The following is a 14,832-nucleotide window of genomic DNA, read 5'->3' as shown; positions in this document are numbered from 1 at the left end:
ATGTCTGAGAGCGCGAGGAGGGCGGAAAAGAGGAAGGCAGATACTCCTCCCAGTGGGTCTCCGACCCCTACGAACAGGCCTCGACTGTGCTAGATGGACCGGTTAATCGTTTGTCTCTCGTGTTCCCTATGTATTCCAAGGACTGAGTAGATATTGTCTCGTGATTTGTTTACCATGCTCGTTTGTATCTCCTTCGTTCCCATGTTCGTATTCGGATATAGTATCGATATGCCATGCATAGCAGTAGATTGGTAGAGCCCACACGTACAGGAATGCACATATGTTCGAACCTCGGATCGCTCACGTCTACTCGAACCGTTTCCAAGCATGCTTCTCGTACTCGACGATCTTGTGTTTGCGTTTCTTGGGTCTGTAAGACGACGAATAAGCAAACACGTCGACATGGATAGCAAAGTGATAGGAGGGAGACTTACAGCACGAGATTCCGAGGCTCCACCAAAGCACGCTGTTGCAAACTCTGGAATCGATCGCGGAAGAGATTGCCTTCAGGCTACAATAAAACGAAGCAAGGGGATCAGCACCATCCACACATAAACACCACCTCCACAACCATCCAACCCAAAAACGGAGCCAAAACGCACCTTCAACTGCCTCAAACTCTCACTCAAATCCTCTCCCAACTGTACATCCACCTCGCCCTCCGGCACCTTATGTTTCCCCAACCTCTGTCCAGCAAGTCCAGCTTTCTTGATCTTCTCCTGAAAAGCGAGCCGTTTTTGTAAGCGGCGCTGTTCGCGCTCGAGCGCGAGTTTGGCGGTTGTTTTGCGGAGGTGGCGGGCTTGTTCGATCGAGGCGAGGAGTTTTTTCTTGGCGAGGCGTTCGGCGAGGGCGCGTTGCTGGGTGGTGATAAGTGTTATGTTAGTTCCGACCACAGAAGGGAGACGTGGGAAGGGGTGAAGACGAACCTCTGCGGCTACACGCGCTGCCCTGTTCTTATCAGCCTTGGTCTTCATCTTGGGTTGTTTCTTCGGTGCTACGGGTACCTCCTCTCCCTCTCCCTCTCCCTCTCCTCCCTCCTCGTCATCTTTACCATCATCCCCTTCCCCAGGCAAATCCACCTTCATCCCCGGCGGCACACTCATATCCTCCTCCTCAGGATCAACCTCCCTCAACGCCCCCTCCATCTTCCTCTTCGTCTCCGCCATCTTTTCGAGCTCGGCCACGCGTTTCGCTTCGGCTTCGTGTGCTTGGAGGAGGAGCTCCTGGTGTGCTTCGACTGGCGGGTTGTAGGATGTTCCTTGGTGGGGTTCTGCTACGGCTGGGACTTCGATTTGGGCGCGGGGTTGTGGAAGGACTGGAGGCTGCAGATACGAAGGTAGGCAGTGTTAGATTGATCATATATCAAAGTAGAGATATAGCGAAGGAGGCAAGAGCGACGAACCTTGACTTTCTTCTTCTTCACAGCCTCCAACCCCAGTTCCACCTCTTCCTCCTTCTCTTCCTCTTCACCCTTGGCATCCTCAGCCCAAGGATCATACGTCCCACTCTGTTTAACAGCCTCGCTCAGCCCTACGACTCCCTCTCCAGATTTCAATTCGGAGGTGTCTTGGACGCTGTTGAACGGTCCTTTTCTTGGTCGTTTGGCGATTCGCATCAAGCGCTCTTTTTCTTCGCGGGTAAGCGGTGCTTTGCGTTTTTCTGGGCCTGTGTGGAGGGCGTTAGAGGTTATCGGAAGTGCAGAGAAAGGGTGGACACGCACGAGAGAATACGGCTGGCACGGCGGATCGCTGTGCGAGGATTTTGGCAGAGGTTAGCTGGGAGGCGTTGAATTTTGGTAGATAGGGTCGAACTGTCCCAGATGAAAATGTTTCGTTAGTACGAAGTACTTCGTAGCACATGGAAGAGATGGATAGGCTACACGCACTTTTGTCGTCGCCCTTGACATCAATCTCGAATAGATCGCTGTCTTTGAGGTTTTGGAGAGCAGTTCTGGAGGGGAAGAGTTAGTATTCTGAGGAGGCGGATTTGTGTAGAAAAGGCTCCAGGATGAATTTTGGATGGAAAGTGTGCCGTGAGTGGAAGAAAGTAAAGCGCCCAGGAATCGCCTGGAATGACCATTCGAAAGGGCATTCACGGACTGCTTCGCAATCCTGCCTTGAGACGCGGGGATAAATCACCGGGAAAAAACCTCCCCAAAAGCGAAAGAGATCCAAACGCTCTCTCTAACCGTCCAAGCATAGAGAAATTCGACGTAACCGTTCGCAGACCTTGGAAATCGCCCCCAGAGATGATCCTCTCGCAGACCACCCCAGTCTATTTCTGGCCCACCCAGCGAGGGGCTTCCCGCTTCGCAAGACCAAACGCAGGATATGAAGGCTTCCCTCCGAAACCGTAGAAAGTGAAAAAGGACACTGAAAGCAGGAAAACTCACCCAACAACCCTCTCCTCCCCCCTCATCTCCTCCAACCCCCGTTCAACATCCTGAATATCCACATTCTTCCTCCACGCTTTCTTCCCCTTGCGACTCGACTGGTTGAGTTGGGAGGGGGCGCCATTGGGGAGTTTCGAAGGGCCTTTTGTTGTTGAAGAGGCTTTAGTCGTTGTGGAGACTTTACTCGTTGACGATACGGATTTGGAGGTGGTGGAGGACCCAGGCCATGTGGTTTTAGCCTTGGTTTTGGATTTTGAGGCCGCAGAAGTTTTCGCCATGATTTTCCCCTGAATTTATCTATCCCAAGCGGGCGTCGAAGACGGATAGGTGGATCCCCCCTGGTGGTTGTTGGTCGTAGCTCGTGGTGGTCCTAGGAATCCTTTGGAGTCGTAGTCCTAGTCGTAGTCCAAGTCCAAGAAAGAAATTCCTGCGTTCGTGATCAATTGTCGCTGATGCCTAACCCCGCTCTACGATCCCATCCGTCCTGGCAAAATCATCCCCACCCACACCTCACAAGGGCGCTTGGCGCAGTTGGTAGCGCGTCTGCTTTGCATCGTCTCAAGCTTGGCTTTGGATAGCAAAATTTGCATAAGGTCATGGGTTCAAATCCCATAGCGTCCATTCTTTTTTTTTTCAGGCTTTTTGAATATTTCCGGACCAGGACCAGGACTCAGCCAGTGGTCGCTGCTACTTACCAGGAGGTCTTCTTTTACTTACGCCATGTTTCGAGGTCGAATGCATTCATTCCTTACCTAAAGGCTTAGATTCTAGTCGCTGTGCCTGAAAGGAAATTCTGTTTCCATAGTCGTAGGCGCCGATTATACACGACAATTACCCGCTGTTATATCGAGAGAGCTATGTAAGAAGCGCCCAACTACGGCGCCAAAGCTTCGACTTCTTCCAGATTCTTTCTCCTTCTCGCCACCTTCATCACTAGGTTCGGGCACACCCTTCCTCTGTCCTACACCCCCAAGCAACCCACCCTCCCCCTTCCCCTCCTCACGAGAAATCGTCGCCACGAGAGTTACACTTTGACAGAGTTTGATTATCAGAAGTTCACAAGCGCCCACAACAATCGACTCACGAGTGCCAGCGCATACTACTCTCTCCCTTCCCACTGGCCGCACTATTGATAGGGATGCCATCTCGCTTCTTGTCCCCGTACCTGGAAAGGCTGAAATCCCTTCGACTGCTATGGTCAGTACGCTTAATCTGGTTATAGTGAGTGTTCCCAGGCCCCTTCAAGTTGGTCGATTTCAAGGACCAGCTTTCTGACTTAAATGTGACTATGTACCACCGCCACTAGCTTTCCTCACCCCCTCCGAACTCTCCGTCGTCTATTCTGGCCAATCCCCTGGAAGTTTCAGCCTCTCCCTCCATTAAACCCACTAGAACTTCGCAGAAACCCATCACTGTTCCATCGGCGATACTACGAGGAAGAAATCTACAAACACCTACACTCCATCCCTCTCTTCCAACTCCGCGACACACCACTCGCATCGCTATACCGCCTACACGACGCAGTCGCCATCGACTCCGAAAACGAGGTCATGATGGAAGGCGAATACTTCTGGCACCAAGCTCACTGGCGCGTCAAGGACATTCCAGACCCTAAAGACCCACACCCCGTCCGCTACGCCATCCTGGCTGGCATCGTGGAGCAGATGGTCCTTCGTTCAACGACAAGATTGAGATCGGCCTTAGAAGGGGAATTAGACGCCAGACAGCGAATTCCTACAACGCAAATCGTCTCGCTGAAGAGAAACCTCTTGAAGAAGTTCCGCCTTGGGCGGCTGACGTCCCTCCCTTGACTGAATGGGTTTCGTTCTTTGAGGACGGCACGGTCATCGATGTAATGAGAGGCCCTTTTGGACGTCGGCGTATAACTGCGAGAGCTCACCAATTGGGCAATATCTAGTCTCGACGAACCTTGGACGGCAAGTAAGAAATACATCGCTGGGCGACGCAATGTGCCTTTAAACTTGAGAGGATGGATCACCACCCACCAAATGCCTACTATAACTGTCCCAGTCAACCAACCACCTTTACACGAAGAGCTAACATCTCAAAAGAGGCCCAATTTGAATTAATCAAGTCCATTCATCAAGCTTCAAGTACCATTCTATGCAAAAAAGAAACAAAAATTAAGTACCCATTCATCGATACCATATGCTATGTATGTATGTAGACTATGCACCACAAAATTTTTTTAGAATAAAAGTAGTCCGTTCAACGTTCAAACTCGACTCCGCTCTGAACCAAACCCCCAAACTGCAGCTGGTGTTAGTGTATCAAAAGTAGTACACGTACACCAACCTTCCAGGCAGGCAGGCGGGGATGCCTTGAACAATGAAGAGTACGGGCGCCCAAAGCGAGGTAACAGTAACGTCGAGTCGAAAAGAGCCCCAAAATATTACCACCACCTCAAGTCCGTTTTCCTCCCTCTCTTTCCAATGAGAGCGAATGAACACCTTCCGCCTAGTACGAGTCCTACTCCTACTCATCCGAGCACGAAAGGATACCACATCGCCACCCCCATCCCACAGAGTCGGACTATGTCGAGAAAATACCCAAAAGCTTAAACATGGGCACATTCTGACCCTCCTCACCCAACAACTGGCATTCAACAAAATGTGATCCCCGACTAACAAAATGGTCGATCATCATGAGCCTAAAGGGCAAAAGCGAAGTGAGCGTTAGCACGAGCAGCGTAAAAAGCCAGGCCAAGTCAAAAGCAAGAGACAGCACAAAAGCAAGTCAAAAACCAGAGATAGCACAACAAAAGATAAAGCAAGAAATACGCACGCAGGCTGAGCCTCCCCAACATCCGCCGCATTCTCAATAACCTTCGCACCCGCATAATTATCATCAACCCAGCACTCAACCGAGCTCCCCTCCCCAACCTCCCTCACCGGTTCCTTCAAATAATAAATAGCAATATCACCCGCCCCAACCTGAATCGGTATCCTTAGCTTACTCGTCGGTAGGGTGGAGTACCAATAATGCGCCGTTGTACGAAGGGAGGAACCACCCGCTGTAGGGGGGTGGTGCGCGTACCACCCAGAACCGTAGAACAGGGACGGCGGGAGCGGGTTGATGAGGTCGTTCGCGGAGACGCAGTAGGGTGCTATCTCCTCAAATGGACGACCCATATTCGGACGCGTGTTGATACGCGCAGACGGGACTTGGTACTGCGCCAACATCGCCGGAAGGCCTTTCAAAACTTTCTTCCGCTCCGGCGCTGCCTCGACAGCTTCATCATCCTCCTTTTCCTTCTCGGCGCCTTCGTCGCCGGGTTCGGGTACGCCTTTCCTCTGTCCTACACCCCCGAACAACCCACCCTCGCCCTTCCCCTTCCCCTCGCCCCGCACCACCTCCCGCGCCTCCTGACTCGCCAGCTCCCACGCAACACAAATCTGACTCTGGAAATACGCGACCAGGACATCGGTCAACAGCTCATGGCCCGCCGGACTAGCTAAAACAGGGTCCACGAAATACTTCTCCACGCTCCTCGGGTCGTCCATGTAGGGTTGGTAGAGGATAGGCTTGATGGTGAGGTGCGGGACGTCGTAGAATTGGGCGACGGAATTGTGCCAGTGGTCGGGCCCGGCGAAGCCGTAGCTTTGGAAGACTTGGGGCGAGAAGTGGCCGAGGATGAGCACGGCGGGTTGGTCCGGCCTGATCAGGATGGAGCGGATGAGGGTTTCAAAGTGTTCCATCGCTTCTCGGGTTCTAGATGCGGAGGATGGGTGTTAGTACATTCTTAATTGACAGATAGATAGATAGCTAGATGGATGGGTTTTGGATGGATGAACTTACGGCGCATCGTCGGTGTCGAGTTCGACAATGACTAGATCTGTGATGTCGGGTAGGTGGTGGGCGTTGCAGAAGCCAAAGTAGCCCGAGTCTGTGCGGCGCATGGCGCCGTTGGTCAGCTCGGTGGCTGGATGGGGGAACACGCTGTTCCACCACTGGAAGAACTTCGAGGGGTAGCACGTCGAGGAGATGGGGTCGTCTCCTGCTCCATGGCACGCAGAAACTGCAGTTTACATCAATCAGCCAGTCAGTCATCGGAGGAAGGAAGGGGAGGATACGCACTAGACCCGCCGATAACACTAATAGTCACAGGCTGCCCCGCCAACGCCTTATTCAACACCCTCTGCACCCGTGCACCCGTACCTAAATGCACACGACTCTGCTGCAATGTCTTGATCCCGTACTTTTCACCAAGCACATCCCCCTCGCCATGCGACGGGCAAAACTCGAAGGGGTTAGGACCCAGCTCATGCGTGAAATTGAAGTAATTCTTAGCCTTGAGACCGGCATTTGAGTAGGCTGGTTGGGAGGAGGAGGAGTGTGTGTCTGAGCCGGGAAAGGCGCCGATAAAGTGGGTGAGGGTAAGGACGAAGGCGAGGAGGAAGAGAAGGACCCAGATGCGGTTCGCCACGCCGAAGCTGCGCTGTCCCAAGCGCGAGGAAGACGATGATTTTTCGGTGTCTGCTCCTGCGTCGTGGCCCAGCGGCGGGGAGATGTACGCAGCGCCCCGCGGGTGTCGACGCTGCATGGTGGATGTGGTTGTGGTAAGAATGAAAGATGGCTGTCATTCATCCATATCATTATGCCTGCAGATCGGAAAAATGCTTGAACCAAACAAGCAACTGGCATATTCTTAGCCCCTTGTTTCCCTTCCACCATCCACACCCGCCAGAAACGTCCTCGCCAGGCAGGCAGAGAGACTGGTCACGCCATGGTCGTGAAATACGAAAAGGCGCATGGGCAGCATGGTCTGTGGAATCAGTTTCGCCGAGTTCCAGCGCCTGTAGCCTTGGCAATTGGAATCCTATTTGGTTTCATCTTTGCCCGCATAGCTCCTTTCTCAACTGTAAGCCATCCTTCACATTCCCAAAATACATTTTAATAAATGGTATACATAGTCCTCGGTGCCAGTGTGGCGAAGCGGACACGTCCCTGCAGTTAAAGCTCGGTCAACCTCGCGCTACCCGATCCCACCACCGACACTCGACCAGCGCAAGCGTGTCCTCCAACTCCTCACAACCCTCACACCGCACTACACAAAGAAATGCACACGCAACGCCCAACCCCTCTACGCGCAACAAGCTTTAGACCGGTATAAGCCCCTCATCGGACACAGCCCGCCCCTCTCCCCCTCCTGGCTCTCCTCCCTCCTCGGCCAAGACAACGACGACATCCACGCCCAACAACGACGGGACCTCCAAAACAGCGACCACAAATACTTCTTCGCCATCAACCTCTACAACTCGTTCGACGTCATCCCCGACCTGTTCGCCACCCTCTTCAGGGTCTCCGCGATCCTGGGCTACCACAACGTCTTCGTCTCCATCTACGAGAACGGCTCCACGGACCAGACTAAAGCCCTCCTCCGCATCTTCGATGCTCTAACCAGGAGCGTAGGCATGCGCGTCATGATCCGCACCTCGACGCGCACCCGCGGCGCCTTCAACCACCGCATCGAGTACCTCGCCGAGGTGCGCAACTCGGCCTTCGTGCCCCTCCACGAACTCCGCGATTCAGAGGGCGAGTACTTTGACTCCATCGTATTCATGAACGACATCCTCCCCTGCGTCGACGACCTCCTCGAGCTCATCTGGCAGTCCAGGCGCAACAACGCCGGCATCACCTGCGCCGCCGACTACATGTACCACGAGGAGATCCAGGCTCCCGTCTTCTACGACAACTGGGTCGCGCGCGATATCAACGGTACGGCGCTGGAGAACGCCCCCTTTGAACGGGTGTTCCACCACCAGCCTTCGTCGAATAGGTGGCAGAAGCATTTGCCTATTCAGGTACAGTCGTGCTGGAATGGGATCGCCGTGCTGGACCCTGCCCCGTTCTACTCCCCCGCCCCCGTCAAGTTTAGGATGGCGAGGATCACGGAGGGAGAGTGTAGTGCCAGCGAGTGTAGTTTGATCTGCAACGATTATTGGGAGGCTGGGTTTGGGAGGATCATGATGGTTCCCCGAGTCAAATTGGCGTATGATAGTGTATGCCCTCTCATCCGCCTTTTCTTGGAGAAACGCTTATCATTTCGATTCATAGCGGGTATACGACATCATCCACCCCAACAGACGCAACCTCACGGCAATCAGGGGGTACACTCGCCTCGGCGGCCTCCCCGACGACCCACGAACGGACCCCCAGGACCGCACCTGGTTCGGCCCACACGATAGGCTGTTCATCGAGGAAGAGAGTGAACCACTGGAGTTTGAACCCGGTCCTTCTCATGGTACGTCCCCCCTCTTTCTCCTTCTCCTTTCTCCCCCTTCTCGCTTCCCTTTTTCTCTCCTCTTTTTTTTCGCCCTCCCCCTCGCTTCCCCTCTCCGGAAAACCAAAAAATTAACCCTCTTGTTTTTCTTGTTTACTGCAGTATGGTGCTGGGGCTGGGACGGCGCCGGCGACCTCGACGGGCCCGACGTCGACCCCATCTGGGAACCCACACCCAACAAATCGCGCAGTCCGGACGCGGTGGTGGTTAGGCATGATAGGAGTATGAATTTGTTGTAGCTGTAGGAGCTTGTAGAGCTTGTAGGAGTGGTTATGGGAGTGGTTGTAGGAGTGGTTGTAGGAGTGGGGCCGGGAAGATGGAGGATGAAATGGGTCGGTTGGAGGATGAGATGCTTGGTTGGAGGATGAGGTGGGTATGGGTATGGGTTGGAGGCTGGGATGGGTTGGCTGAAGGTGGTAATCACGGAATTGTCGGAGCTGATTAGAGGATGGACGTGACGACTACGACGCTGTTTCGGGCTCGAAGGGGATGGCGCTTAGCCAGTGGGTTATACTTACGGGACTGTGAGGGGGTATCGTCTGTCGTGGCATTGTCTATCGTACGGGGAGTTGGGGGTATCGTACGGGCAGTCAGGGCGTCATACCATTGAGTGAGTACATATCGTAGGGTTGGTTGGGCGATGGCCGTTTCGTTTGGGATGCCTCCCCGCCAAGTCTGGCTAGTTAACGAGTACATGCACGCAATACTTAATTTATATATCTTAATCCATGGACAATTCTTCATTTCAAACAAGGATGTAACAGCAAGCGTCTCACTTTCAAGTTGAGTCGACTACTCAGTCTGGCATGAGGTTCTTCGCCCTTCGGCTTCGACGTGTACTTCTATCGGGTTATGTCTGAGAAGAGCAGTTATGTCTGAGTAGAGGACACAAGACAAAAAAATACCGTTATTAAGTAACGAGGGCAATAAAGGTACTGATAAAAACAAAGAAATAAAGTCGTTTGATAGAAAAAGACTGCACAAGGAAAAAAATCACTGATGTGAAATAAATGGACACTGTGGGAATTGAACCCACGACCTCACGCAATATTCGATCTCGAGGGATGCGAAGCGAGCGCGCTACCAACTGTGCCAAGTGCCCATACGAGCGGAGGACATTCCTGTCATCAAGGGGTGGCGACGATGCTCATTGAACTGTTCGTAGCCTGATCATGAGGGAGGTCACGGTTCAGACAATGTTCAATTGCGATGTTCGAACTCATTGTAACTTGTTTGGTCCATATTACTATCGAAAAAGGTAGATTTGCAGATATGTGGATGCGAGTGAGATGCCCGAGGTGCACCATCCAAATATCGCCATAGAGATCGAGCTCTTCTTCGCCAGTTACAGTGTGCCGCGCAGTGGTGAAAGTGTAGCGCGCCCCAACCGTAGCAACCATCCATCGACAAAGCCTAGTACGCGCTTCGATAAAGTGTTGGCGATGGAACATACCAGCAGGGTTTTGTATTTGAACTCGTGAAAGCTCAGAGTCTGAGCGAGCACCTGGCGGGTTCAACGGGCATTTAAGTTTTCAGAAAATGTTCGACTTCATTCAGAATCTAGATCTGTCGAGTGAACTTGTAGTTTGGTATCATAGACCGGATTTTCATCATGACCCCCCAAGTCATCAAAGTCTTGAGGTCATCCCCACACCCGCAGCCCGTTCAATGTCAAAATTAAACACGCCAAAGGGCGTTGAGGAGAAGCAAAAAAAAAGGAATAAAATTGAAAATTGAAATAAAGGAAACAAGAACTAAGAATTACCCATATATCGTATTCACGAAACTATACTACTCCCTGACCAAGCAAGCCAAAAACCTCACCGAACCACCGTGCCTTCATCCAGTCTTAGTCCGAGTCCTCGTAGTCCTCGTAACCCTCGTCCGAACAGGTTCATCCTCCGGCTCAGCTTTCACTCTCGTCCTACTCCCACTGGCCGCAGTCGTCGTTCCTGTCCCAGCGGCAGTACCCTTCCCTCTCGACCTAGAAACTTTCAACTTCACCACGGCATCATCTCCCCCCGCAGCAGCGTTTGAGGATCCAGAAGTAGCAGTCGAGCGACTAGACCCAACAGCAGGCGTATCGTTCTCCTTATCCCCGCCTTCGATAGCAGCAGGAGCGGTAGCGGGCGTCTTACGAGTTCGAGTCTTAGTGGTTGCAACCGCGGGAGTCTTCAGCGCAGTCGTCGCAGCTGCAGTTGTGCGTGTGCGAGTTTTGGCCGCCGTAGTAGCTGCCGTAGTCGTAGTTCTGGCAGTTCGGGTCGCAGTTGCAGCCTTGGCCGTGGTCCTAGCAGGAACGCTGGAACCAGAAGACTCGTCATCCTCCTCCTTCACCGCGACCTTCCTCCTCACCCGGGTAGTCTTGGCCGCACTCGCTTTGGTCGCAGCAGGGGCACCAGACTCCTGGATAGAATCAAGTGGATCATCCTCCGCATCCGCATCCTCGACTTCCTTTTCCTTGGCTCTCGAACTCGAAGAAGCCGCCTTCGTCGCCGCGACCCTCTTCTTCACCCCCGCCGCCGCCGTAGTCGTAGTCGCCTTGGCACCCACCCTCTTCCTCACAGGCTCGACATCAGACTGCTCCGAAGCGGAAGCAGGCGTCCGCCTTCCCGTTCTCCTCGGCGCAGCAGTCGTCGCGGTGATAGTAGCAGGCGTCCGGGAGGGCGCGCGAGTCCTAGTAGGTTTCCGAGGAGCCTCCTCCTCTTCCTCAGGCTCCTCTTCTGAAGCAACCTCCTCTTCCGCCGCCGATTCCTTCTTGACACCCCGCCCCGAAGCAGGCTTACTCCTTCCCCTTCGCACAGGCTCAGCTTTCTCAGCTGGAGGGTCAGCAGCTGCCTTCCGTCCCCTGCGCACGGGAGCAGCGGAGGGCTCGGATTCTTCAGAGTCAGCAGCTGCCGCGGCTTTACGCACAGTCGTCTTCTTCGCCAAAGTGGATTTGGTAGTCCTGGTCGTCGGAGCGGGAGGTTCAGGTTCCTTGCGTGTTGCACGACCTGAAGGGGGCTTAACAGCCGGTGCAGGTGCTTCTTCAGTCTCCATCTCCTCTTCGGCTGGTGGTTGTGGCGACCGTGAACGTTCACGAGGGGATCGTCGGCGGGTTTGAGTCGTCTGGTAAATACTGTTCGGATGATATGCTAATGCTATATGCACAAAGGAACACACCTCTGCTTGCTCAACGGTGAGCAAATCCATCTCACTAGGAGTGGGCACAATCTTCTGAGGTCGAAGAAGCCTCGAACGACTGGGAGGTTTAGCGGCAGGCACCTCCGCCTCCTGCTCTTCGTCTTCCTCTCGCTGTTCCTCCTCTCGGTCCTCCTCCTGTTCAGTCTCCACCGGTTCCTCTTCAGTTTGCTGTTCAGGCTCCTCTTCCGCAGGCGGTTGTTCATCGACGTCCATGGGCGCCACAATCGTAGGAACTTCGGGTTGAGGTTCTTCTTCAACCGCCGAAGAAGGTGGTGGCGATGGGGCCAGTGCAAGACTCATCCTAATCGCCGGAATCTCGCTCCTCGCCTCAGGCTTCAACAACGAGAACGAAGTATCACTCTTATCCTTCTCCTCATCACCCTCTTCACGCTCCTCCTCGTCCGACGCATCCATAGGCACGTCCGGTGCCCTTGGAGTATGATGTCCACGGGCAATAAACGACGCGGCAGGGGTAGGCGTCGAAGGTCCCGGAGTTGCCGACCCAGCATTCAAATCCAACTTTTTCACACTCGAAAACACAGGTGGGCCATCGTCGGCAATCGACTTGCGAGGAGTAGCAAACAACCGTTGGGGTTGAGGTGTAGCTCCGGGAGCGAGACTCTTGCGCCTCTTCATCGTCTCTACGGTTTCTTTCATCTTCTCGAGGAGAGTGCGCGTGTCGAGGTCTTCCTCGTCGCCACTGGTCCTCCGTGACGCACCCTTGTAAGGAGAAGAGTCGAGTGGGATACTCGGCCGGATGGGCGTCGAGGGAATAGTAGGCTTCTTTGGTGACATACCAGGAACACCACCAGGGAAGAAGTTGTCCGGCTGGCGGAGGGCACTTCGGCGTCGCTCTTGAATCGCTTTACGCTCCTCTTCAGTGGGTGGTTGTCGACGAGGAGTTTCGGAGACGCGTTGAGGGCCTGACTGTTTGTTGGGTGATTGCTCGAGAGGAACGACAATGTCTTTGACACGCCATGGCTGTTCGACAAGCACGCGTCTGGGCTGGCCACCCAATGAGAGACGGTTTCCGAAAGGTGCTGGACTGGATTGTTCGGCTTGGCCTTGTCGCACTTGTGGAGTGAGGAAAGAACCCAATGGTCGTCGAGCGGGAGTTTGAGCGATGTTAGGAAGGGGCGCAAATCCTTCCTCTTCTTCCTCGTCGTAGTCTTCGTCCTCGCCTTCTTGTTGAATTGGTTGATTTTCGTCGCCTTCCTCTTCTTGTTCCCCCTCATTTTGCTCCTCGTCCTCCTCCATTGGAGCCCCCTGTTCCTGCTCCTGCTCCTGATCGTCCTCTTCTTGCATATCGAGCTCTTGTTCCTCGGCGTCCTTGAAAAACGCTCAGAAGTTTGATTATGCGACACTTGCGATATGTTTACCTTCTCTTCGTTGCCACCGGTGAATGGCCATATGCGTCCGAGACTCTTTCTCCAAGCTGGCGCAGGCTTTTCTTGCGCCTCTTCAACGTCCTCCATCTCCACATCCTCCATCTCTTCGTCACTGTATCGCTGCTCTGCCTCTTCTTCTTCCTCCTCCGCTTCGTCATCCTCATCGGATTCTGCGGCAACCACAACACTCTCAAGGACCTCCTGTTCCTCTTCCTCCTCTTCAGCCCTGAGCACGGCACGTTGAGCGCTACGGATCAATACGGCGCGGTGGAGAGTATTCCTGGATTTTGGCCTTGTCGGCGTCCTAGGCGGGTAATTCGATGGGGTCGGCTGGACCAGTGGCAAACTGACAGGGACGTCCTCGAGGATGACCAAATCACGTTCCTCCTCGACGACTCTGGGGTAATTCCCATCAACCAATACAATTTCTTCCTCTTCTTCCTCTTGTGGTTCGGGCCCGTTGGTGGGCGTACGAGATAGTAGTGAGGGTTTGGTTGGACTCTTGAATTTGTTTCGCAAGGGGCTTTGGAGGATGCGGAGGTTCTCCCTTGGGTCATTCGAAGGACGGGGTGTGAAGACCTGCGCCGACTGAATCATAGACAGCCGTGGTTTTCTATTGGGTGCCGCTATTTCACCGAGGGCATTCGTCAACCAAAAACGGTGGAAGCAAGAAAACTGCTTTGGATACTAACGAGATGGGGCTGCAAACAGCTGGGCCCTCATATCCTTTGGCGGGTAGGTGAATCGAAACCGTTTTCCGTGGATTTCCAGTTCAGAGTTGTTCGCTAATGGGACCATCATTGGCGCAGCGCTGTTTGGGTTGGGGAACACCTCGCAACCGTCGACGACAAGGCCGGTTTCGCCCAGAACCGCGAGAAAGGCCTAGTCAAAAATTCAATATCAGAACTTTGAGTTATCTCTGATAACAACACACCTTCTTCTCCTCAAATACAATTTTACAATGCACAAGGCTGACATTGGGATAGTACAGCCTAACGCTGCAGCTAGGATCCCGACCAAACGTGAGTTCTTCATTGTCGATTCCGAACGAGGTTATGACGGTCTGATCTTGCTTCTTCAACAAGCTCAGAGTTCCGTATTTTCCAATCTGGCAAAAGCCAGATACGTCCATAATCGACATCGTGGGCTTGGTCGCTGCTGCTCGTCGTCGTTGGCGGTCGTAGTGATCGTAGTCAAAGTTGAACACCCGGCAGACCAAATGGACGCGACGGATCTCCAACACTCACGTGATCGACGCGCTTTTCCCACCCGCCAAAGGCCACGTCCGGCCAAGTCTCGAAGGGAGAGGATACAGGGAACGAATGTAGCTATTCACTTCGTATTCGTATACAATATAATATTGTACAGACAGGTTTTACCATACAGCACTTTCTCAGCTTGATTCAAATTCCCACACTGCAAAATCGGGGGCTACTGAATGACATCGGGTTGGAAACCCCAGTGGTCCTCTTAGAACCAAGGAGGTTCTACGGATCGACTTTCCAGTCTGGAGAAGGCAAAAGTTCGTCGTAAAGTGTACAGAGTTCCTGACAACAGACATCCTCTCT

At 53.4% G+C, this 14,832-nt stretch overlaps 5 protein-coding genes and 2 non-coding genes across 7 annotated transcripts; 3 read left to right on the top strand and 4 right to left on the bottom strand.

The window, feature by feature from the left end:
* Positions 1–430: 430 nt before the first annotated feature.
* CC1G_07516 (hypothetical protein) lies at positions 431–2,795 on the bottom strand (the record flags this gene model as incomplete). Its single annotated transcript, XM_001837974.2, has 7 exons — positions 2,393–2,795; positions 1,886–1,950; positions 1,721–1,810; positions 1,403–1,665; positions 927–1,322; positions 603–857; positions 431–511 (listed from the first exon to the last, which is right to left on the bottom strand). Exons 1-7 carry the CDS (start codon positions 2,668–2,670, stop codon positions 431–433), a joined length of 1,428 nt encoding a protein of 475 aa, XP_001838026.2. The 5' UTR covers positions 2,671–2,795.
* Positions 2,796–2,908: 113 nt separating this feature from the next.
* Positions 2,909–3,013, top strand: CC1G_20224. The gene has a single exon. It is a non-coding gene; the product is annotated as a tRNA-Ala (tRNA).
* Positions 3,014–3,530: 517 nt separating this feature from the next.
* CC1G_15594 (hypothetical protein) lies at positions 3,531–4,203 on the top strand (the record flags this gene model as incomplete). Its single annotated transcript, XM_002911006.1, has 2 exons — positions 3,531–3,589; positions 3,699–4,203. 2 exons carry the CDS (start codon positions 3,531–3,533, stop codon positions 4,201–4,203), a joined length of 564 nt encoding a protein of 187 aa, XP_002911052.1.
* A 323-nt stretch (positions 4,204–4,526) lies between these two features.
* On the bottom strand, positions 4,527–6,956 carry CC1G_07515 (Cap64 protein; the record flags this gene model as incomplete). Its single annotated transcript, XM_001837973.2, has 4 exons — positions 4,527–5,063; positions 5,198–6,124; positions 6,212–6,431; positions 6,491–6,956. 4 exons carry the CDS (start codon positions 6,954–6,956, stop codon positions 4,946–4,948), a joined length of 1,731 nt encoding a protein of 576 aa, XP_001838025.1. The 3' UTR covers positions 4,527–4,945.
* Positions 6,957–7,139: 183 nt separating this feature from the next.
* Positions 7,140–8,935, top strand: CC1G_07514 (capsular associated protein; the record flags this gene model as incomplete). The annotated part of the gene is made up of 4 exons (XM_001837972.1): positions 7,140–7,274; positions 7,327–8,415; positions 8,471–8,657; positions 8,799–8,935. The coding sequence occupies 4 exons, from the start codon at positions 7,140–7,142 to the stop codon at positions 8,933–8,935; spliced, it is 1,548 nt and encodes a 515-aa protein (XP_001838024.1).
* Positions 8,936–9,707: 772 nt separating this feature from the next.
* CC1G_20223 lies at positions 9,708–9,798 on the bottom strand. The gene has a single exon. It is a non-coding gene; the product is annotated as a tRNA-Ala (tRNA).
* A 737-nt stretch (positions 9,799–10,535) lies between these two features.
* On the bottom strand, positions 10,536–14,405 carry CC1G_07513 (hypothetical protein; the record flags this gene model as incomplete). The annotated part of the gene is made up of 5 exons (XM_001837971.2): positions 10,536–11,801; positions 11,856–13,205; positions 13,256–13,890; positions 13,957–14,146; positions 14,199–14,405. The coding sequence occupies 5 exons, from the start codon at positions 14,403–14,405 to the stop codon at positions 10,536–10,538; spliced, it is 3,648 nt and encodes a 1,215-aa protein (XP_001838023.2).
* Positions 14,406–14,832: the final 427 nt, after the last annotated feature.

The sequence above is a fragment of the Coprinopsis cinerea genome, assembly GCF_000182895.1.
Source record: "Coprinopsis cinerea okayama7#130 chromosome 6 map unlocalized cont3.6, whole genome shotgun sequence".
Lineage (NCBI taxonomy): Eukaryota > Fungi > Basidiomycota > Agaricomycetes > Agaricales > Psathyrellaceae > Coprinopsis > Coprinopsis cinerea.
The sequence above is the reverse complement of the archived record's forward strand: the minus strand, read 5'-3'. Positions and strand labels throughout refer to the sequence as shown.